This window comes from Ictidomys tridecemlineatus, chromosome 11 (genome assembly GCF_052094955.1).
Source record: "Ictidomys tridecemlineatus isolate mIctTri1 chromosome 11, mIctTri1.hap1, whole genome shotgun sequence".
NCBI classification, from domain to species: domain Eukaryota; kingdom Metazoa; phylum Chordata; class Mammalia; order Rodentia; family Sciuridae; genus Ictidomys; species Ictidomys tridecemlineatus.
This window is the reverse complement of record NC_135487.1, coordinates 16,321,826-16,345,387: the sequence shown is the minus strand read 5'-3', so window position 1 is coordinate 16,345,387 and position 23,562 is coordinate 16,321,826. Positions and strand designations below refer to the sequence as shown.

General features: G+C 47.9%; 2 protein-coding genes and 1 long non-coding RNA gene across 7 annotated transcripts in view; 2 read left to right on the top strand and 1 right to left on the bottom strand.

Moving 5' to 3' along the window:
- Nucleotides 1-10,819, bottom strand: part of Nipal3 (NIPA like domain containing 3) — a 42,677-nt gene extending 31,858 nt beyond the window's left edge. For both annotated transcript variants that reach the window (XM_005317609.5, XM_021734343.3), the window contains exons 1-2: nucleotides 10,238-10,819; nucleotides 7,220-7,540 (exon numbers count right to left, since the gene is read on the bottom strand). In XM_005317609.5, the coding sequence (XP_005317666.1) occupies nucleotides 7,220-7,312 (93 nt within the window). In that variant the 5' untranslated portion in view covers nucleotides 7,313-7,540; nucleotides 10,238-10,819. The remainder of the gene's footprint in view (nucleotides 1-7,219; nucleotides 7,541-10,237) is intronic.
- Nucleotides 1,008-5,721, top strand: LOC144367937 (uncharacterized). Its single transcript, XR_013427589.1, has 2 exons — nucleotides 1,008-1,629; nucleotides 4,880-5,721. It is a non-coding gene; the product is annotated as an uncharacterized LOC144367937 (long non-coding RNA).
- Nucleotides 10,820-10,931: 112 nt separating the features above from the next.
- Nucleotides 10,932-23,562, top strand: part of Stpg1 (sperm tail PG-rich repeat containing 1) — a 40,969-nt gene continuing 28,338 nt past the window's right edge. For 2 of the 4 annotated variants that reach the window (XM_078025609.1, XM_078025607.1), the window contains exons 1-4: nucleotides 10,932-11,861; nucleotides 13,913-14,031; nucleotides 18,518-18,661; nucleotides 22,644-22,762. In XM_078025609.1, coding sequence (XP_077881735.1) covers nucleotides 18,592-18,661; nucleotides 22,644-22,762 — 189 coding nt within the window. In that variant the 5' untranslated portion in view covers nucleotides 10,932-11,861; nucleotides 13,913-14,031; nucleotides 18,518-18,591. Of the gene's footprint in view, nucleotides 11,862-11,943; nucleotides 12,105-13,912; nucleotides 14,032-18,517; nucleotides 18,662-22,643; nucleotides 22,763-23,562 lie in introns of those variants that run through there. The other 2 variants (XM_078025608.1, XM_013365117.4) reach the window with 2 other exon arrangements.

Below are 23,562 nucleotides of genomic sequence, written 5' to 3'. Positions count from 1 at the left end.
CGGAGGACAAAGTAAGCCTCAGAGAAGTGAAATAACTTAAGGAGGGTAAGGACAGGAGGACCTGAACCTGCAAGTCTGACCTCTGGCCTCCTGGTGACCATGCTGCCTCCAGTCTCCACAGTGCTGAGGGACCTTTCAGAGGGGACAGAGCAAACTAGGAAAGACGGAACCCCACTCGTGGGCGCCATGCTCTCACCAATGACACGGGCAGGGGAGGTTTCTTTTAAAAGCCATTTCCACAGCATTAAACCAGGCAGGGACAGCTGTGACCGGTGACAGACATAACTCATGGCTTCCGTGCAGGCCTCTCCAAGGGCCTCATTAAGGCTAATTATGCCCCCAAACCTTTGTGAAGTGGTGACTGGTTCCATTTTATGAGCATTTAAAGTCTGGCAGAGAAGGCGCCACCGCCCAGGGTCACACGGGTTGCACACACACCTATCAGCCACCCTCCAGGGCCCGGCGCAGGGTGATTGGAAGTTCAGGAGAATCCCGCCAGCAAATTTGTTCTCCAAGCCTCAGAGCCTGAAACCATGAGACTGGCAGTTCTGGGGACAGCAAGGGAAGGACAGGGAGGCCCTGAGAGTTTCCTCCTGGGGACCTGCTGGCCTCCTCGCTTGCCCAGGGTAACTCTGTTCTCACGGAGGTCACTTGAGGTGGGAGGCGCTCTGAGCCAACCCAGCACCTGAATTTGACCCTGGAGTCAGGATTCCACCTTGGAGTCAGGGCTCTCTTAGGAAAAGGTGCAGACAGGAATGAGCAGGTCCCAGCCAGGGGGCTGGGTGGGGAGAACCGCCTCTTAGGGAACACAGGTCAGTGTCTTCACCTGGGACGTCTCTGTCCCTGACATTGTCCCTGCAATCCAGGTGGGCAGATGTTCTGAGGAAACACCTGATCCAGTTCCTGACCATGGCTCAGTTTTCCTGGGAAGAGGCAGAGCTCAGTCCAAACTGTCCATCCAGGTGGGAGCAGACGCCGTGCTCCTCATGGGGGTTGACAGTTGAGGAGGCTCAGGACCAGGCCAAAGTGGCGATGGAGCCTGCGGCAGGCCAGGCTGAGCATGGCTCCTCCCATACCACTCTGGCCCACTGTGTTCCACTGGCCGGGCAGTGAGGCCTCCCACCGCCTGGGATCCCCATATTTAGGGTAACTGTACGTGGCCGCACGGGACACCTGGGGCAGGCAAGGGCTCCATTCAGTACCTGGGCATGAAGCACATGCCGGGATTTAGTCACTCCACTCATATAATCCGAACCCTCCCAGGACTATGTCATGTGAGCAGGGCCCGGGTGGCAACGTCACATGATATGGCCAATACTGACACAAGCCTTTTTCATCACTACTAACAACTCCAAGGGCCTTTCTGGCTCTGATATTTTCTTACCAGAGAACGGATCTTTTACCACCTATAACTCTGCAAGAATAAACTGTCCTCAGGAAGGCAGCGCCCAAAGTCGGAGAGAGCAAACCTGGTGTGGATACTGGATTCCAAGTAGAGCCTCAGCTCTCAGCTGCACTGTGCCGTCTGCCACCAAGAGCCTCCATTTAAACACGGCAGCGACAAGACCAGTCCTCACTTGCAGTTTAAACTGACCTCCCACAACGCCTTGGGCTTTGAAGTGGAGTCTGGTGAGTACTCAGTCCTGCATCCTGGCTTGGCCTGAGGCAGCTGGTATCCAAATGCAAGGGGCACCCAGGTCTGGCTCAACAGACCCAGCCACACCTGCACGCTGGCTTCAGGCCACCTCCCTGATGCTTACCTTCTCTGGCAGGTGAGTCATTACCTTCCCTGAGGTTGTCATTTCCACATTTAATCACTAATGTCAGGCAGTGGGAAGGGTCTCACAGAGCGCCTGGCACAACGTGAGCAGCACAGAGTAGCAGCTGGGACCAAGGACCTCGGCAGTGCAGAGACTTGATGTGAACCCCAGCTTTACTACCTGTTGACTGTGTGGCCTCAGGCAAGTTAATTGACCTCTCAGTGCCAGTTTCCTCGCATGTAAAATGGGGGTCTCCTCAAGGGGCTCCTGAGAGGAGGAGTGCCATCACATAGCAGTCAACACTTGGCAGATGTTCACTAGTGTTGTTATGACAGCAATTATTAGTTGGCTCTGGATAAAGGGCCTGTCTTTTCCTGCCAAGAAGCCTGAGAAGGTCTTCGTGGAAGAAGTGATCAATCCTGCAGCAGAGCTGGAAGGACGGTGGGGTGTGCCACAGAAGCAGGGAATGGCACAGGCCACCCGTTCCCAGCCCTCACCGCCACCCTGCAGGACGGGTTTGAAACTGGCCTGCAGAGGCTGACGGACGCTCCCAGTCGGCATGGCAGAGAGCAACGGGGCCGGGATCTGAGACCAGGTCTTGGAGAGTCCAAGGTCCATGCTCTTGACACCTGCCGGAGCTCTCTTTTGTGCCAAATTCTGCCTTGAAGGAGAGGTACTGGTGTTAAGTATCTCCACCCTCCCCTTCCCCCGATTCCCCGAGGGAAGCTGCCCCTCCGCTGACCATGTAGCTCAGGTTCTCCCGGCACCTGGAGGACACAGCAGGGGTACAGCCACTACCTACAAGAAACTGAGGCCTGCACTTCCAGGCAGAGAATGTGTGGGGACCTGCTGGGACAGACTCCCTCCTGGCTCCAGCACCCTCCTTCACAGCCAGAATCCAGGCCCTGTTGGGCAGGGTGGAGGGCAGGGCTTCGTCCAGCAGTCAGGCTAGACTGGGGGCCACTCACTGCTTCCCTGTCCCAAGAGTAACAGGTGCCTGGAGGGCAGCCTTCCCAGCCCACGTAGCCCTCTTCTCAGAGCTGCTCCGGAAACCGTGCTGGTTGGACGGTCAGGGCCTGGCCAGCCCCTCCCCCAAAGGACACTGACTGGACCAGGGTGGGCAGCGGCCCACCCGAGGCGTCAGCCTTCCCTCTTGTGAAGCAGGCCTTCCAGAGCCCTCTGCCCTTCCTGCTCCGAGTGCTGAGCCACGCCACAGCCTCACAGTGATTCCCCCTTTGCCTTAGCTTTCCTGAAATGAGTTATAAAATTTTATTTTATTCCTGGCAAATAAGACAGCCTGGATAAAACCAAGGAGGAAGGAGCGCTTCCCCTTCAAGCCCTTCTCCGCTCCCCAGGCAGAGCTAACCACACCTCCCGACTCTGCTGGTGCCTTCCCCTTCCTCCTCATCGTGACCGTGACCTTTCTGAGCTAAGTGCAGGGTCAGGACTGGTCCACTCAGGGGGCTGGGGGGCGAGGCCGCCACACTGCTGATGAGGTCACAGATCTTCTGAGGTCCCTTGTCTAGGAAGAAGCAGGATCAGGATGTGAACCCAGATCTTCTTCCCCTGACCCCACCCGGTACTTCCCTGGGCTCAAAACCAGCTGTTCCCATGCCCACCTCAGTCTCCGCCCCTTGGCAGTCACCAGGACTGATTTCCCTCTGCTCTGGCATGAAGATATTCCATAATGAGGGATGGAACAGAATTTGTGATCACAACGACATGGACCAGGAATCTCCTCGGGAGCCGCCTGTTGTCCTAGACTCTGGCCTTTTGGTGCTCTTCCCTCACCAATCATACCAACTTGATCTTCTGGATTCCTGACACCCTGGCAGTCAGCCTTGCTGATGGGGGAGACACCCCACCTCCCAAGCCAGCGAATTCTCAGCCCAGCACAGGAGGCCCCTCCCGCGTGCTGACCCGCCAACCCAGAGCCCAACCCCGCCAGCTCCTGGGTCAAACCCTCATGGGTCAGTATCCCCCTGCCCCAAATCCACCTGGGCACCAGACACCTGAGGAAAGTCCCCAGGTCCCCAAGTCTCTGGACATTTTTCAAGTTAACCAGGACTTCCACGTCACCCCGCCCTGCCCTGCCTTCCCTGGGACGTCACAACAAAGGCTCTGGGCAGGGCCTTCCCTCGCCATCTGTGCCCTGAGACCGATCCTGGTGCTTCCCCTCGTGGCTCCCCCCCCCCCCCCCCCCGTGGCCCCTTCTCTTGGGGAACAATCTCCTTTTGAGGGCAACAGCCTCTCTACAATGTCATTATAAAGTGAGGCCCAGGCCTGATCCAGAGAGAACAGCTTCTATCAGGACACTGACCGCTATTAATTAAGACTCTGAAAACCACAAAGCACAGGGACAGGTCCTGCCCTTCCCAGATCGAGGCTTTCAGCATGCCTGGTGTCGCGGCACTGGGCTGGGCCGATCGGGAATTCCTCCAGGATGGTGACTGTGCCCTGTCACTGTGCCTTTGGACTTGAGGGGAGGGTGGTTGGTTACTCCTGGGCAGGGACGTGGCTGGGAGGGGAACAAGGAGATTTTGGGTACTATAATGCTCTTGATCTGCGGGCTGGTCCCGTGTGCCCTCTCTTTGTTAAAATCTCGCATCTAGTGCCACGATTTATACACTTCTCTGTATGTATAAGAGCATTTGTCTCCCATGGCAAGACCCTGGGTCCAATCCCCTGTACCACATTTAAAATAAAGGGGGGTGGAGCCGGGGCTGTAGCTCAGTTGGTAGGGTGCCTGCCTCTCATGCACAAGGCCTGGGTTCAATCCCCAGCACCACCAAAAACAAACAAACAAAAAGTCTCTGGCTTTCAGCCCGAGATGATCAGTTTCTCAGGACAAGGTGGGGGTGGGGGAGGGAGCAGCTCAGATCACCTAGAAATCCCCCACCTGGCTGATCATCCGAGCCACCTGAGGCATTTTTATAAAATGTAGACTCCAGTTTGTAGATATGCTCAGCCACGATTTGCAGGTGGGTAAAGAAGAGGGGGTGAAAGACAGAGATGAGCCCAAGAGGGAGAAACCTGTGTATTTTAGGGCACCCCCAGGTACTTCTGGTGGCCAGCTAGGACTGGGGACAATTCATGAACTCTGCCACTTCATTTCACAGAGACAGAAACCGATGTAGAGAGAGGGCCCGAGACTTGCCTGAGACCACCCACCAGTGATGACGGACTGGGCCAAGACCCTCTTCCTATCACAGCCCTAGAAGAATACGGTGGCCGCGCAGGGAGGGGAAATGACAGGCTTTCACGGAAAGAAGATCAAGGAGCAGGACGCCCACAGTGAGAAAGTGTCACCTTGGCTCAGAGCAGACCCAGCTCTGGAACCAGCTACTCAGCTCTCCTGGGCATGACGGAGCCGGCTGGGTCGAGTCGACCCTGGCTCTGCAGAGAGCCCAGCTCCAGGCAAATCTGATGGCTGGTGTGTGCGCGCAGTGTGCTCGGCTCGTCAGGCGGAATCGAGATGATAAAAGCCTTTGATTTTCCCCAGTGCCCTATTTATTCTTCCTGCCTCGTACCCTTCTTTGACATGCAGGGGTGACACAGCACATTGGAGGGGGCTCTAGCAAAGAGGGGACTCAGCCAGGAGTCGAGGCACGAAGGAGAGAGTACCCTGTGGCACATGGGTGAGGAGCAGGGTGCCATTGTCAGCCTGACCCGGTTTAAATTCTGGGCCTCACATAACCTCTCAAAAGGGGTAACAGCAAGTACGTGGCAAACCCTGGTCACTGTGCAAACAAGTGACTGCTCCGAGTGCTTCAACTGGCGAATTCACTTCATCCCCACTACCGCCAGGAGACAGAACTACTATTAGCCCATCTTACAGATGGGGAAAACTGTGGCTGCATTCAGTGTTATTTATTGTGAAGATTATCTGAGAAAAATGCATGTGAGAACCAGCAGGTACCTGGGCAGAGCATAAAGCTCAATAAACATTAGTTGTCGCGATCTAGAAGTAATAATATTCTAGTTCTGCTTCTGAACTTGCTACGGGATCTTCAGTATGTCACTTCTCATCTCTCGGCCTCAGTTTCCCAGTCCATAAAAGGAGGGGGTCTAAGTTCTTCACTGGCTCTAGGGTATTATCAGTCTCCGATTGGTCCAGGAAAAAAATAAATAAAACCTAAAATCCAAGATGCTGTACTCCAAGGTATTGAGAAATGTGGATACTTGACATTAGAAACCCCTTAATTTTAAAAAGGCTCATTCCCTTTGACTTAATAATTGTACCTATGTGGACATAAGAAAATAATGAGAAAACCTGAAATGAAACCACCATTTGACCCAGCTATCCCACGCCTCAGTTTATACCCCCCAAATTTAAAATCAGCATACTACAGTGACACAGCCATATCAAGGTTTATAGCAGCTCAGTTCACAATAGTTAAACTATGGAACCAACCTAGATGCCCTTCAACAGATGGATGGGTAAAGAAAATGTGGTACATATACACAATGGAATATTACTCAGCCATAAAGAAGAAATTATGGCTTCTGCAGGTAAATGGAAGGAACTAGAGAATGTCATGCTAAGTGAAATAAGCCAATCCCCAAAAACCAAAAGCTGAATGTTTTCTCTGATAAGCAGATGCTGATCCATAGTGGGGTGGGGGGGATAAGGAAGAAGGAAGGAACTTTGGTTTGTGTAGAAGGGAGTGAGGGGAAGGTTGGGGCTTTGGGGGATGGGAAGGATGGTAGAAGGAGAGAGACATTATTATTACACTATATAAATGTATGATTATACTACTGGAGTGAATCTGCACCATGTATAGCCAGAGGAATGCGAAGTTGTGCTCCATTTGTGTATAATATGTCAAAATGCATTCTGCTGTCATGTATAACTAATTAGAATTTTAAAAAATAAGAAAAAAATCAGAGATGGACTCAAAGATTTACATTCTGTAATGTTCGCCATTTGCAGTCACCCCAGATTAGAAATGACCTGCATATCCGACAACAGGGGTGTGTTCTACAACAGCTCAACAGATTACTGGGCAATCATTCAAAAAGCACCCGTTGGCTCACTCTCATGGCTATGGGGAAATATTCTACAAGTTAGATTAAGTGAAACAACCAAGATCCAAAACCTCATGTACAACATGGCCCTGCAACTATAATACCAGAAAAAAGACACGAAGGAGATAAATCATGAACACCGATTGCCTGCAACTCCTGGAATATGTGATTCTTTAAAGCATCAAATCTTCTAAGTAGGAATGCACGGCCTTCCCCTCTGCTTCTAAGCTGTGTCTCGACCTCCCTATTTTTATGGGTTTTAATGAGCATTTCCTTTCTCTTGGTTCCTGTTGCCCTGCATATGTGGGGGCCTTCTGTTTCTGCCTGCCACAGGCACGTGCACCCTGGATACATCTGCCAGTCAAAGCCGCGCTGTGTTGTTTTCTGGTTTGAAAAATGCAAAATTCCCAAACCAAGAGAAAAGTCCTTGCCTTGTAGGAGAAGGAAGCCTCGCCCCCGGAGGCGGCGCTGCTGGTGGGCGGGAGCTGCTGCAGCTGCAGTCCTGCGCTCTGGGCTCCGTCCATGGCGCTCTAGTGGCTCATCCTCAGGGCCAGGCCTGGAGCTGGAGTGCGGCTACGCCATCTTCCCCAAGATGCTCACCTCCTCCCGGCAGCCATCTCCTCCTCGGCCAAAAAGCACTCGAGGCTCTTCTGGCTGATCTATAGCTTTCTCTTCGGCTTCCCGGAGTGGAGAGCCAATCTCTGTCTCTCCCAAGCAGACAAGGAGGGTGCGTTTCCAATTCTTGCTGTGCTCTAGGGTGGTGGAGAGGGACATTAAAAATGCATGCAGAGCGAAACACAGTCCCGGCCTTGCCGTCCCTGAGAGCAGCGTCAGGACCACACTGGCCAGGAGAGGCAGGGCCATCTGAGACACTGTATCATACCTTTGGTCCCCTGCAGACTGACATTGCTCATCCACCCCAAAAGTTTTCTCCTGGGTCATTGGGCAATTCTTCCCTCTCCTACTCTTCTTGCTTCCTCCTATCATACCCTAAATTTAAACCCTCCTTTATTCCATAGGCTCTTAAGGACAGAAGTAGGATCCCCGGTGTCGATCATCCCTGTTAACTCCATTGGACTGGTATTGTCAGCACTTCTCAAACTTTTCTACCAAACAGAAAAGAAAGAGAAAATATGCTAGTGTTCTGAGGACTGCGGCCGAAACCCTACCACAGTGCAGGGAAATAAAAAAAAAAAATAAAACCCAACATGTGCACAAGAAAAACTCCAAACAAACAAAACTCATTTGAATTTGGATATTTAACATAAAAATATTTTAAATTGCCTTTGATCTGCCGTGTTTTATCTTGGCAGGGTGATTTAACTTTTTAGGCAGCTTCCTGAGCTATAACAGATGGATACTAATGTTCCTAACCCATGGGTTAGGATTTATTATTGTGAGGATTTGTTGCAATAAGGCATGTAAAACGCATGCCCAGTAAATGGTTAATCAATGTCAGCTGCTACTAGTTTTAATTTTATTCGCACCAGTTTGATCATTTAATTTACTCATGCATATTCCTCCTCTTCTCTCCCGTGACCATCCATGAGACAGTTATTAAGGGCTCACTGTGTGTTAAACAGACACCGTCTCTGCCAGGCTTTAGAAAACTGCCTATCTCATAGCTTCTAGTTCCTTCTGCCAGCCCACCCTATGTCCAGGAATTCTGGTTCCTATTGTGAACAGCACATGCCTAAGAAATAGGGAGACTACCAAGTCCAGCACCCAGGAGACACCAGATGTAGCCTTCATGCCATGGCAGCCATGAGGGCCATCTGGCCTGAGTCTCACTTTGTCAAAGGGCCTCCGAATTGAACTGCTGCTGGTGCCTCCAGTTGAGGCAGAATTCACAGACATGCACTCCCCAGGTAATGCCATAACTCACATCCCATAACCAGACTTGCAAAATTATGGGGAAAGCATAATTATTCTTCCCTAGACTTTTATGTGTGTATGAAAGGCACTGTTGTGTTATAGTTCTATATCTTTGCCTTGGCATTTTTTAATATAACGTGAGTCTTAGGAAGAGTGGTGCAGGGATCTTTCTGCCCTCGAGAGGCCCTGGGAAGCATCCAATCTGGACTTGAAGGGGCACTGGATCTGGGATTCCAGGAAGGCTTGCGGAAACCTCTGTTTAGCTGCTCCCTCCTGAGATCTAGTCCAGTGTCTGGGAATGACTCGTACACACACCTGCTAAGCAGCTGCTGTGCTGTGGTCACTTCAAAGTCAAGAATGGCTGACCCACCCTAATCAGCCACAGCTCCAGAGCACAAAAACAGACATGCCCAGCCCCACCCACAGGATGTCAGAGAAAGCACACAGGCCTTGGGGACCTGTGAAGGGGGTGGCAGGCATCCAGGCCTCCTAACCTCCTTTAGGCCAGCTGGTTTTCTAGTATTGCTTTTGATTGTAGTGGTTTTAACTGGCTTTTAAAAAGCAGCTTCCCGTTCCCTCTGCCTCAGAAAACCCCTGGCCTCTGAGGCATCTCCTGCAAAGACAGAAGGGTCTCCTAAGCTGGGTAAGCGTCTTGCTCAGCTGGGAAGGCGTTTGGGCTGAAAGTCTCTGCGGAACTCTTTGCAAGCTGTACTCCCTTATAAGGCACCCATTCTTTGCCTGGTGGCTCTCTTTTCCTGATTTCAAAGTACTTTTCCAGGACTAACATATGTCCAAGAGGCAAGCAGCCAATGCTGTGTTGCCAGGCACCCCACAGTTAGAGCACACGGTCATTGACCCAAGAAATACAGAACTTGCTAGGTGCTTGCTTCCACTTCACCCCCCCGGCTCTGATCTCAATGAATTATTTCAGCAGTCTCAAGAGAAGGTTCTTAGGAGGGAAGAACCCTGGCTTGTGCCCGCTAAGGTAGGGTTGTATTAGAATTTGGCTCTAAATGAAAACGTAAATAAAACATGCTCTTTCCCACCACCTGACGATTCAGCTTCTGGCTGGCGAATGTCAATTACGTGCCAAGCTTTCCCTTTCCTGGGCTTTGGCTCATGAAAGGGTTCCACGCTTCAGTCCCCTCCCACGGACCTGGATACTACTCCACACCTGGGTTCCAGCAGCCGGCGGCAGCGAAGACTGAGAATGCCTCCCCTCATCCCACCTGCTAACTCCGACTGCTATTTCTAGGATGCATGCAGAAGAGTCACGGTGGCAAAGTTACTGCGTTTCGCTTCCTGGAAGCCCAGCATCACCGTCACTAAGGCAAGCCCGTGCCCACTCTCCTCTCACCTTCGATGCAGAAATGGGAAGGGAAAGGAAAAAAAAAAAAGAAGAAGAAGAAGAAGAAATCCGGAGGCAACAGGACCCAAACCGTCAAGGCAGGCGGCCAAGGAGGGAGGGTATTTATGATAAGGGACATTAGCTGATGACAAATGCGTTGCTTTTCCGGAAAAAAATGAAGGCAGAATTCAAGTTCCCTTTCTTCCCAGTCTTAATCATGACTCACCGGCGGCGTTCGCTCGAAGGTCCACCTGGCCGAGGGTTCTGAGAAATGACTTGGGCTCCTGGTACAACCCGGAGGCACAGCCTCCTTAATTCCTTCCCAACTCGGAGCTGCCGGGTGCTGCAGTGTTTTGCTTTCAAATATCGCAATCTGATTTGTCTGGCATCCTGTCAGTCAGAAGCTGGCGGGGACTTGGCGCAGGCGAGTGGTTGTGCGGAGGGGATGGGCGGGACATCCTCCGGCCATTGGCTGCGGCGCTAAGCTTGCTTGAAGCGTAGGAGAGAGACCTGGGGACCCAGCTGGGCGCTCACCTGGTGGGGTCCCCTCTAGTGGACGGAGGAAGAACGTTGGAGCAACCTCCCTCCCCGTCCTCTGGCAGGGCAGGAGAGCTCAGGAGATTGCTCACCTCCACCTGCCCGACAGGTGTCCTCCCTTCTAATTCTCACGCCCACCTCCGGGCTTTGCTAGTCCCGCATTCCACGTCCCCAAATCCTAAACGTCCTTCAAGACCTAGCTCCCCTCCAAGTCCTCGAGTGTACTGGGAGCCAGACGTACCTCTCCTGTCCTGCCCTCCGGTGCCACCTGTTGTCTGGGCTCCACACCGTGCTTCCCAGCACATCTGCAGCCTGGCCATACCGAAGGGGGCGGCCGCGAGCCTTCCGCCCGACTGCCGCTTCCCCCGTGTCCAGCTGCACTAGTGCCATCCGAGTGGAGCTTTGCAGATGTCAAAACGCTCTCCATCACACACGCATTTTCACGCGCACGCCTTTTGGTTCAGCTCCTCACAGCAACTCTGGGAGGGACACTGAACGCACGCCCATTTTACAGACGAAGAAGTGACATTTGGGAGAGACCTCAGCGAGGAGAAAGAACAGTTCTGGGTTCAGATCCCGGAGCAGGGAGAGCTCCGAGAGCACACCCGAGAGGGCGGGGAGAGCGGTACGGCAGGAGCCACCCCAAGGCGGCGGGGCTGGTGCTAGGAGCTGAGATGCGAGTAACGCTCCAAGGACAGCTTCTAATCTGCTCCGATTTCATCCTAAATTTAAAGAGCACCGCCGAATAAGCAGGGAAGTGACAAGGTCACCGTGACCATTCTGAAGCAGGGGGGCTCTCGGACTCCTAAATGGCCGCCCCCGTCTAGTTCCCCGGACCCACACGCTGTGGTTTGCTATCGTCATAAACAGGGCTTAGAAGGAGGTGAATTCTCTTAGGTTTATTCCTGGAGGTGGGAGCTTTGAGTGAGCAAAATTCTAAGGCTTTTGGTCTATCCCAAGATTTCTGAAGACTCGTCTGGATGAAACTGAATTAGGTGCCCCCACAGCCCTTGCGAATAATTAACCCGAACCCTCAAATTCTGGCCGCTTCCCGGCGGATTTTGAAACGCTTCTAACGATTGGTCAATGACTTTCCACGGCCAAGAAACGGGAGACGCCATTGGCTGGAGGTAGCGGGCGGACTCGGAATGTTAGTCCTGTGGTTGCCGTAGCGACCGGGAGGCTGGGCGGTCCAGATTCAGTACCCCTGACCTACAGGTAGGAGGCGGTTCCAGTTAGGGGCCGGTCCCTGAGATCCTGAGGAGGAGAACGGCGCAGCCCATGGGACGCCCCCGGAGATCCGCAGCCCCCGGGTGCGTACGGAATCCCAGTGCCCTTTCCCGGAGGTGTGCCCTCAGTGTCCCCGCCTTCTCCTCCCAGCTCCTGGGAGCGGCGTGGACTTGCTTCAGCCTTTGCAAGTGCACAAACGTTTGGGGGGTCCGGTGCCGGGTGGTGGGAGAGCCGCAGGTTGCTGAGCGCTAACCCCCGGTCCACCCACACCATCGGCTGCCCCTCAGCAAATGCCTTTCCTGTTTGGGGACTTGATTTACCCGTAGGTAAGACGGAAGGGTGACACTGCAGTCTAATGGTCACTAGGCAGCCGCTAGAGTGCCTTCCAGCCCTCTGACACACTTTCTCAGTCTAAAAAACATACCTAAGGGGGTTATTAATCTGAGAGTGCTTTGAAAAATGTAAAAATGCTTCCAAGATGTTTGATAGCATATCACTAAATGGTTAAAATCAACTGTAGTCAAAACTACTTAGGCAAATTCCATAAAATTCCACATAAAGTAACAGTCTAGCTGGCTTAGTATATGTACTAATATATCTTGATATACCAATGTACATCCCTATCTATATACATATGGTATATCGATATGCCAATATATACTTAGTTCATATTGATATACCCTCTACAGTAATATGTGTAAAGGTATCATATATAAGACTATAGTATAAATGCATAAATTATGATAATACTGTAGCTATAATAACATATAATGACATTTTGTAAAAAGAGATGGTAGAATGAGAGCACGCCTATTGTTATAATTATGGGAGTTAAATATAGAATCTAGTTCTGGGAAGATCATAAACAAATCAATGAATGATATACAAAATAAGATTGGGTAGTGAAAAGTGCTTTCAAAGAAATAAAGTAGAGTAAGGGTCTGGAGACAGATGGGCTGGTGCTTCTTAAGAAAGGGTGGTCAGGGAAGACATTGCTAAGAAGGTTTGAGCAGAAGCCTAGACCATTTTAATGACAGGAATGTTGTCCATAGAGCGAGAACAGATAGTCTCCATGCCACAAGGGAGATATTACAGAAGCCAAGACGTCCCTGGGGGAAGAGGGTTAGTCTTTAGTCTTCACAACTGCTTTCAAATTCTTGAAGTCTAGTCATATAGAGTATCTCACTGTGACTCACAGTAAGAAAGGCACTTACTTTACATTATAACCCAGAGCACACACAAACACACAAAAGTTTCACAAACATGATCAATCTAAATTTTGAAAAATCACCAATGAAGAAGAGAAATAATATTTATTCTGAATGGTTCCAAGGTTAGAAGTCAGGTGGGTTAAAGAGATAGGGGGGGGTGCGGTGGGGAGGGAATTCACTTTGATACAGGAAAGAACTTTCTAGCAATTAGAACTGCCCAACAGTGATGCCTCATTGGATTTTCAAACTGCATTCTGAAGAACCTTAGCATTCTGTGAAAATTCAAAACAGTTTCAAATATTTGCTTTGTATTTTGGAACTGTATGCAACATCCAGCTTTTCTCGTGGTGACTCAAGTGCAGTAAATGTCAAACTTTGCATGTTAACATTTAATATTGTGCCACCTTAGACGTTTCCCTGGAGGTCAATTGTGAGCAGAGGTCAGGCTTCATGGGTTGGAAGCCTGATTCCACCTTACTCCTCGTATGACCTTGGACAAGTCACCAAAAGCTTCCCTCTAAGCTTCAGCCCTCTTGTGTGTAAAACAGTGGTGACACCTCACTCGATTTCTGTAAGGACTGCGTGAAGTCTCTGTACAGGGGGCCCTAAGTGCTCCATAAATGATAGCTATGATTTGAAGCTGTTATTACAAAGTCTCTGTTTATATTAAATCCTAACGTTATTCGAGCCTCCTGAGGTCAGGCTGCATTAACTGCTTCAGTGAATCATCATGCTAATCCTCACAAGTGTCCTGAGAGGAATGTGCTCTCATCCTTTCCAGTTTAGGAAGGAAGAAATGAGCCCAGAGAACTAGACCTATTAAGTGGCAGGACTAGAACCCTGAACTTGACTGCTGCACCTGGGAATTGCTTAAATCGATGAGTTGGTCAGGAGGAAGGTATATCTTCTCTGCTCTTTCTCAGATTCTAGGCCCGTGACAACCTGTCATGAACAGTTGTACCAACAAGTACCCCAGTGAGGCACCCCTGAGCAGTGCTCCGTTCACACCTGGGCTGCACCAACTCCCCTCTCGACTTCCCAGGTAGGTTGGGGAGGGCTGGGAGGTAGCAGTGCTGTGGTTGGGTGGCAGGGATAGCGATTGTTTTGAACGTTTCCATAATTTCTAACAATTTTGCAACATTTTGATAATTTGGATGCATTATTATTATAATAAGAGAATAATTTTTAAAAAATATTTTTTAGTTGTAGGTAGACACAATGCCTTTATTTTTATTTATTTATTTTTATGTAGTGCTGAGGATCACACCCAGTGCTTCACCCACGTTAGTCAAACATTCTACCACTGAGCCACAACCCTAGCCCCAATAAGAGAATAATTTTAATCGCCCATAATTCTAGAATACTGATGCATTTTTTTTTAGTAACAGTTTTATTGAAGTTAGGGAAGAGGATGGTTTTTATTGAAGTTAGGGATTGTTTTTCTAGACCATTAAAGATATTGTTACGGTGGAATGGCGATTGTGCTGTGATCATTATTGATTTTTTTCTGTTATTTTGAATCTCTTAATTTCTTGGAGGGTAATACCAAGTAATTCAATTAAATATTAAATTTTTAGTATAGATTACCAACCAAAGAAGGTTGAGAAATGTGGCTGAGGGTGACAGAATAAAGTAAGGAACAGATACCTGGGGGAGGGGTCTAGTTTAGCATAAAATTATTTATTTAATCCTTCTTTCATTAGTATTTACAAATAGTATAAGTTCGGGGCTGGGGAGTGGGCAAGATTAAACCCAAGTCCACTCATGAAAAAGTGAACCCTGGAAATTAGACTGTCCATGCTGATGACAACTAAAAAGTAGACCCATGTGTCAACTCTTTTTAGATGTCAGAGAACAGGCAGTGCCACACAGCAATTCCTGAGGCTAGAAAAGCAAAATGAGCCCTACAGTCGTCCCCACTAAGACTGTAGACAGTTTCCAGGCCACATGATTAGGGTGGAGGGAGTGATACAAAGAAATTCTGGATTTCTGAGTTGAGGGGTGCTACAGTTTGGATCTTGAATGTACCCCAAAGCCCATGTGTTGAAGGCTTTGTTCCCAGACCTGTGCTATCGGAAGGTAGCAGAGCCTCCAGGAGCAGTGGCCTAATGGAAGGAAGTTGGTCGCTGGGGGCGTGCCCTTAATGAGGATGTGGGGCCTCTGGTCCCTTCCTGTTTCCCTTTGCTTTCCATCTGCTATGAGTGAATAGGCCTCCTCGGCCATGTGTTCCACCATGGCGTTCGGTGCTGCCACAGGTCCAGAGTGACAGGGCCAAGCAGCTACAGATTGAAACCTCTGAAACTGCAACTCCCAATAAGCTTTTCCCCCTTTTATGTTGATTGTCCCAGGTATTTTGTCACAGTGACAGAAAGCTGACTAACAGAAGGAGTTAGATATCAGAGTTTCAGGGAGGCTAAAGAATCCAGAATTTACAAGCTGAATACCAGAGGTGGGGAGCTGCAGACAAAAACTTCATAAATCTAAAGAGGGGTCTCCCCAAGTCTTCGGCTGAGTAATACTCTGCTCATGCATGAAAAGAAACTAAGACTGGGGCGAAGAGCAGCAGGCTGAGCACTTCTGGGGCTACTCAGAGTGGTTTCATGTTCCCATGAACCAGAATGGAGAGGCATTGGATTAGAGAGGGGCTGGGAGAGTCACAGTAGCACATGCCCTAGTAGTTCCCAGGATAAAAGGTGCTCTGCACCTTTCAGAGTTTGAAATCCTGGAAGGATCATCTACAAGTTACTGAGAAGTACGCCAGAGGCGGGGGAGTACAACATTCTTTTCAAGAATACATCACAGTGCATCACTCAGCAATGCAATTCACAATATCTAGTCCCCACACAAAATCGCCATGAGGAGACATGGAGAAATATAACCCACGTGCTGGGGAATAACCTATCAATAAAACAGTCCCAGAAATGACAGAGATTCTAGATCTAGCAGAAAAGGACCTTAAAACAACTATTATAAATCTCACAAATATGCTCAAGGACGTAAAGGAAAACGGGAACACGACGAGGCTAGGAATGGAAGAGGCTTTTTTTTTAACTTAAAAAATTGTTTTTAAAACAAAATAAAAGTTCAGGTGATAGCATATGCAGAAGCTTAGACACTATGGAAGGTCAGAGAGAGAGAGAGAGAGAGAGAGAGAGAGAGAGAGAGAGCCTGAAGACATAGTGATATAGGAAAGGAGAGAGAAAGCAGAAAAAAAAGTGGCTGAAAAATAAAATAAAAGATTAAAAAAGTAAAAATAAAAATGAAAAAACAAAACAGAAACAACCAGTGGCTGAAAGTTTTCCAAATTTGATGAAAACTATAAGTGTATAGATTCAGGAAGTTCAGTGGAGCCCAAACATTTAAAAGCATTAAAGAAAATTATGCCATTAAATCAAATGGCCAAGGGGTAATTAGAGTAGTGAAATCATAGAAAGTAAAACAGTGGCAGCCTGGGGGTGGGGTGGGGGGGTGGGGGGTGGGGGGTGGGGGGGAGGGGGGTGGGGAATATGGAGGAAGTACCATCTTGTAGGAAACACCAAGAAGAGTTTCAGTTCTGCAAGAGGAAAGATTGATAGAGCTACATGGTGGTGATGATTGCACAATATTATGAATTGAATTCCAAATTCCACTGAACTGCATACTTAGAAATGGTTAAGATATTGTTTCCAATTAAAATAATAATCACTTAAAATTTTTTTTAAATCTCAAAGATATGGAAATGGGTAATATGGTTAATTTTTATGCTGTGTGTATTTCAACACAATAAAAAATTGGAAAACATCAAATTGCTGAATAAAAGTGATAAACAAAAGATTAAAAATAGGTAAATAAAAAGACATATTAATGGGCCGGGGGGGTTGTGGCTCAGCTGAAGAGCACTTGCCTAGCACGTGTGAGGCCCTGGTTCAATCCTCAGCACCACATGTAAATAAAAAATATAAAATAAAGGTATTGTGTCGACCTACAAGTAAATTAACCAAATATATTTTTTAAAAAGACATATTACTTACAGAGGAGAAGAATTACAATAGACTTCTCATTAAAAAATTATGCAAGTCGGAAAACAATGGATAAATATATTTTAAAGTGCTAGGGGGAGTTGTTAGGAGGGGAAAAACCTGATTAATCCAATGGCCAGTGAAAATAACTCTCAAAAAAATGAAAGAAAATGATGACCATTTCAAACAAACAAAAACCTAGAAAATGTATTATCAGAAGATCTGCTTTGCAAGAAGTACTAATAGAAGTTCTGTAGATAGAAGCACAATGGTGCCAGACAGAATCTTGGATTTACACAGGATTAAAAAGCACCCAAAATGGTAAACATCAAATACATTTATTCTTATTTTAATCTCTTTAAAAGATAATTGAGTGGTTACATAAAAAATGTGAGATTCATAATATGTAGAACTATTTTTTTTTTCAGTTGCAGTTGGACACCATACCTTTATTTATTCATTTTTATGTGGTGCTGAGGATCGAACCCAGGGCTTCCAACATGCTAGGCGAGTGCTCTACCACTGAGCCACAACCGCAGCCCGTAGAACTACTTTTATTTCTGTGTACTATCAATAAACAATTGGAAATTGAAATTTTTTAAAATTCCATTTCCATGACCAAAAATATGACTTACCTCTAAGATTCCATTTAACAAAATATGTGCAGTATTTGTACACTAACCACAAAATATTGCTGAGAATTTTAAAAAGACCTAAACCTAAGCAAGGCACAGTGGCGCACACCTATGATCCCATTGACTCAGGAGGCCGAGGCAGGAGGATCCCAAGTTCAAGGTCAGCCTGGTCAATTAGGGAGCCCCTGTCTCAAAATGAAAAATAAAAAGGGCTGAGGATGTGGCTCAATGGTAAAGCGCCCCTGGGTTCAACCCCCCAGTACCAAAAAAAAAAAAAAGGTTAGATCCCCAGCACTGCAACAAACAAACAAAAACACTGAGGAAGGAAATGCTGGTGAGGATTTGGAGCAATGGAAACAAATCATGATACATGCAACAGTCTGGAAGATTTCCAAGTGAAAAAAGACAGACATGACAGTACTTAATGACCGAAAGCTTTTATATCAGGTGGGGCGGGTACTGACTGCAGAAGAACTTGGGAACTTGTTTGGGATGAAGGTAAATCTAATATCCTTATCATGGTGGTATCATTAGGGATTGAACCCAGGGGTACTCTGCTGCTGAGCTGCACCCCCAGTCCTTTTTATTTTTATTTTTGAGATAGGGTCAACACTGTGAATTTTTATTGTATGTCAGTTATATCCCAGTAAAGCTCAATTTGTAAGATGAAAATAAAATTCAGAGCTTTAAGTAGCTCTGTCAGCAACAGCAGCAGCGAGCTCTCGCAGGTCTCCTACTGCGGACCACACAAAGTGCGGGGGACTTGGGGGTCACAGAACTTGGTGAAGCTCAGCCTCTACCCAACAAGACTTCTCAGTGCAGCCTATAGATAGAACAGAACCCCACTGTGATAATACCAGTGTGAAATGACCCCTGCCAATGTTGCATTTTGCAGTTTTAGGTGCTTAGAAGAAGAGTTAGCGGAGGTTTTCCACAAGCAAATGGAATGCATCACAGAGCTTTGCTAACATGGACAACTTTGCACAGAAGGACGAACGCCTTGGTAGACCTTCCAGACACACCAACAAGATACAGAAAGGTCCAGTCAATTTCAATAACCTGTCTGTGCCAGGAGGGCTCTTGACAGTACATGAGAGCACACTGGGTGGGGATATAGCAAATCCTGGGTGGTGTCCACCAGCCACCCTAAAGGATTGCCTCAGTTCCTGCTGCCTCAGCTCAGCTTCCTGCTGGGAAGAAGGACAGGGAAGGGAGGATTCTCCTCAATAACAACAACAAAAAAAGGCAGACTTGTTATTTTCATGTATCTGTTAAGAATCACAGACCTCAAATTTTAGCTGTGTAAGAGATCTTGTCTTCTTTGATTCCTAAAACTCAGTGTAAGTTGTCACCGAAAGCCCCCATTCTTTTGCTTTTAACTGATTTCTGGGTTTATAGTTAAAGTTTGTTTCTTACAGGCAGCCAAGAGTTGGGTCTTTCTTTCCTGCTTAACCTGACCATCTCTGTCTTTTTTTTTTTTTTAAAGAGAGAGTGAGAGAGGAGAGAGAGAGAGAGAGAGAGAGAGAGAGAGAGAGAGAGAGAGAGAGAGAGAGAGAGAATTTTTAATATTTATTTTTTTTTAGTTCTCGGCGAACATAACATCTTTGTTGGTATGTGGTGCTGAGGATCGAACCCGGGCTGCACGCATGCCAGGCGAGCGCGCTACCGCTTGAGCCACATCCCCAGCCCCCCATCTCTGTCTTTTTTCTGATATTTTAGACTGCTTATATTTAATGTGATTTATTCCTATGTTGTTTAAGTCTGTTGCTTTGTAAATTGCTTTTTATCTGGCCTGTTTATTCTTTCTTTTTTTTTTTGTCTTTTGTATTGTTCTTATGCTTCTACTTTATCTCTTTTGTTATTGGGAATAACTCTTTGTAGTATTTTCCTCACGGTTGCTATAGAGCGAAGTTTGGCAAAATGTGGCCTTTGGGTCAAATCTGACCTACTGCCTGTTTTCATAAACAAAATTTTTTTGGAACACACCTATTCCTATTTACTTATGTATCATCTGTGACTGCTTTTACTCTGGAATGGCAGAGATGGATGGTTGCAGTGGAGACAATGCAGTTGGCAAAGCCTAAAATAATTACTATTGAGCCCTTTATAGAAAAAACTCATTGATCTCTATAGAAAGCATCTTTAACTTATCACAACCAACCATGAAGTCATGTCCTCACACTTCACATGGAGAAGAGCCTTAAAGCAATGTATTTTAGTTTTTCCCTCTGTGGCCTTTGCGTTGTTATCATCAAACATTCTACTTCTACACATAGATATTATAAACCCCACACGACTTTGTTATTATTTTTGCTTTAAATATTCCAATTGTTTTTAAACCGATTCACGTTTTATATATTTATATTTAAAATGATTGATTGATATTCATAATTTTATATTTTTACATATACCCAAATATTCACTATTTCCAGACTCTTCATTCCTCTTTGTAGATCCAGATTTCCCATTGGTATCATTTTTCTTCTGCGGGAAGGACCTCCTTTAGCGTTTCCTATAGGTCCAGTTTGCTGGTGATCCATTCTTTCCGTTTTCATATATTTTAGAATTTTTTTGGCCGGGCGCAGCAGCACACATTGATTGCCCTTCTCAGAGATCCCATTTTTCTTTGGCCAATTTCAGTGTCTTGATTGTTTCGTGTATTTCACCCATTAATTTTTTTTTTCTTCCTCACTAGGAAGGCAATTCCAGTCCCATTTTGGCTGGAGACAGAGTCTCAGTCGCCAGAGGGTTTTTTCAGGTCCTGTTTCACGGCGTACTCTCATCAAGAGGGCGACTGGGGCTCTGCCACCTCTGTAGCCAGAGCCTCCATCTCAGTCACCTGTCCTTCTCCTAGGAGAATGGCCTCCTTGTACCCTCTTCTAACTCCCCTGTCTTTACTGCCTCCTCTATAACCCTTCGTTAGTTTACAAACTTAGGCTTTTAGAAACCACAGTCTTGCAGCTGCTCTGCTCTTTGACTTGCTGGAGCGCATCCTTAAGGCAGAGGGTGCGTCGCTATCACCTACATAAATGAGGAGCAGTGGCAAAGGGAGGGATCGTGCCGTGCACTGTTGTCTCCACACTTTCAGCTTCTTCTACATGCTCCATGCTCAGCCCAGGCAAATGAAGCTAGAGTGTTCCTCTCTCCATTATTTCATCATTCATTTACTGAGTGCTTACAATGGGCCTGGCTCAGGAGGGGGAAGCACAGTGTAGTAATTAAGAGCCTGTGATCATGAGACAAATCATGTTCAAATCCCAGCTGTTCTAGTTACGGCTGTGTGATTTGGGTGAGTAACTTAACCCCTCTGACCTTAGGTTCCTCATCTGTAAAGCTGGTTCCTATTAGTACCCCAGAGAAGCTTCTATTAGCATTGAGTTTTCCTCTCTGGAAAGGAGTTTGGCTTTTTCAAAAACTCAAAGACTGCCAGGTGCCGTGGAGCATGCCTGTAAGCTAATAACTTGGGAGGCTGGGGTAAGAGGATGGCAAATTTGAGGCCAGCCTCAGCAACTTAGAGAGGCCCTAAGCAACTTAGTGAGACACTGTCTCAAAATAAAAAGTATAAAGGACGGAGGCTATAACTCATGGTAAGGTACCCCTGGGTTCAATCCCCAGTGCTGGGGGGAAAAAATCAGAGACCAAGAAACCAGCCTGCAGGATTGTTTTCATGCAAACACACATCCATGCTGGCCACCCACACCCCTTTCCTTTCCCTTGGCCATCTGGTTCCGCGGCCACGGTATCTTCTCCCTGAGGTTGAGGATTCTGAGGTCAAGATGCTTTGGCTTAGTGCTGTGAACAGCCCAGACACAGGATGGACCCCACTCAAACTTGGCAGGGGTCTCAACACCACTGAGTGGGGAGGGGGTCTCGGGAGGGTGTGAGAAGGTCCCTCAGTCACACACGAGGCTTCCTGGGGTGGGGGGGTGGGCAGGACAGGCCTTAACTATTCCAAAATGGTTTGGGGGCAGGGAGACCCCCGGCAGGGGGCCTTCCTTGTGTTATGTTAGGGGTGGGGCTGGAGGGGGGGCAGGGGCTTTCATGGTTTGAATTCAGGAATGTCCCAGAAGGGAGCACAGGGCCCTGTCATCAGCCTGCCCCTGCCAGGTGGGGTGGAAGGGGAAGAGGGAGGGGCGAGGCTCAAAAGCCCTCAGCCCTGTGCTGAACTCACAGGCTGCAGTTTGTAATCCACCTGTTCAGCAGAGCGACACTGTCAAGTTCTAGCCACTGGGACAACTTCCCAGTCGGGGGGAGGGGGACACATCATCTGAGCACTTCCACGCCCAGCCCAGACATCCACAGCGTGAGCCTGGTTTTCTGGAAGTACCCCCTTTCTGCTTTTGAACCCCACGTCTGCTCTAAGCACCTGCCTTGCACAGCGTCCTAGAGTGCCAGCCGCTGGGCTCCGGGGTTCCCCGAACCTCTGCAGATCTCTAGGTGACCGACCCCGGTCCCTGGAGGACTGAGAGCCATGGCTCTGTCCCCTGCCTTACCCCTCTTCCAGGCGGTCATCCTTCCTGTCACATCCTTCCTTTTGCCTGTGACTGAGGCTTCAGTGTGCTTATGGGACCACATCTCATTAGTGTGAGACTGGAGAGGGGGAAACCCCAATAACTTACCAAAAGGGAAAGAGAAACTCGTGGGGAAGACTTTTTTGAAAATTCAGTTTCATGTTTGTCTCTTGTCAAGAGGCAAGTTTCACTGGGTGTGATGGCACACGCCTGTAATCCCAGTGGGTCAGGAGGCTGAGGTAGGAGGATTGAGAGTTTGAGGCCAGCCTCAGCAACTTAGGGAGGCCCTAAGCAATTTAGTGAGATCCTGTCTCAAAGTAAAAAAAAAAAAAAAAAGGGCTGGGGATATGGCTCAGTGGTCCAATCCCCAGTACAAAAATAAACAAATAAAAGGCAAGTTTCTCTTCTGTTCCATTTAAAATAAAACTTTAGTGTACACCTCTGTGTTTTCTGTATTTATTTGTCACTTCATTTTTTGGTGCTGATTTTTATTTTGTTTTTGTGGTTTAGGTTTTACTGCTGCATATCCAACAAAACCCTCCATTCCTTTTAAATCACAAATTCCAGTAGCTCCAGAACAAGAAAAAAAAGGATTTAACAGTCAAGCCAAGAGATTTTATCATAAGCAGGTAATGACACTGTGTTGGAGGTGGGTTATTTTGGGATTTTAGCCTGAAGACATGTTGTGAGTCTCTCTGTGAACAGCAGAGGGCAGTGTCGTCAAAGGAGTCACAGCCTCCTCTGCTGCGGCCATTGGGGGGCGCTGTAAGACTGTCTTGGGACATTACAGCAGCCTTTTCTGGACCCATGGTGTCAAAAATATTGAAGGGAACCACATATCTTTAAAAAGTATATTTGAAGATCATGAAAATATAAAATTCCCCCAATCCCATGCGTATTCAGTTAAGAAAAAAAAGCCTCACTCCAGTCCATATCACATGGGAAGAAATCACGATTTTCTTCAAATGACATGAGGGAGGAGTCTAATAAATTCAGAATTGCCTTCGTGAGGAGGGCCGCACACCTTTTCCAAAAAGCTTCCTTCAGCCATAGCTCAGGACTGCTCTCCCTCCGTCGGCACCCTCTTCCCCACATTTCTGTGTCTCCTTACCCTCTTTCTACTTTGGGGATTCTGGGGCCTGGCCTTCTGCCCTCTCACCAGCAGGGGCCGAGGCAACTCCATGGTTCATTCCCTCATGGAATCAAGACCCGGAGGAGAACCCTCCTCTGGAGGAGTGATGGCCTCGGTGACCTTGTGCTGTCTTCTAAATGGGGTCTCCTGCAGGTGGCAGGGGGACAAGGAGGTCCAGGATCTGAGCACAGGCCAGGTGTGAAGCTGAGGGCCCCGGGCCTCCTCAGCCTGGTTCCACCGCCGTGAGCAGGAGCGAGGAGCCAGAGAGCGTTGGCGGCTCACTGGAGATATTTCAGG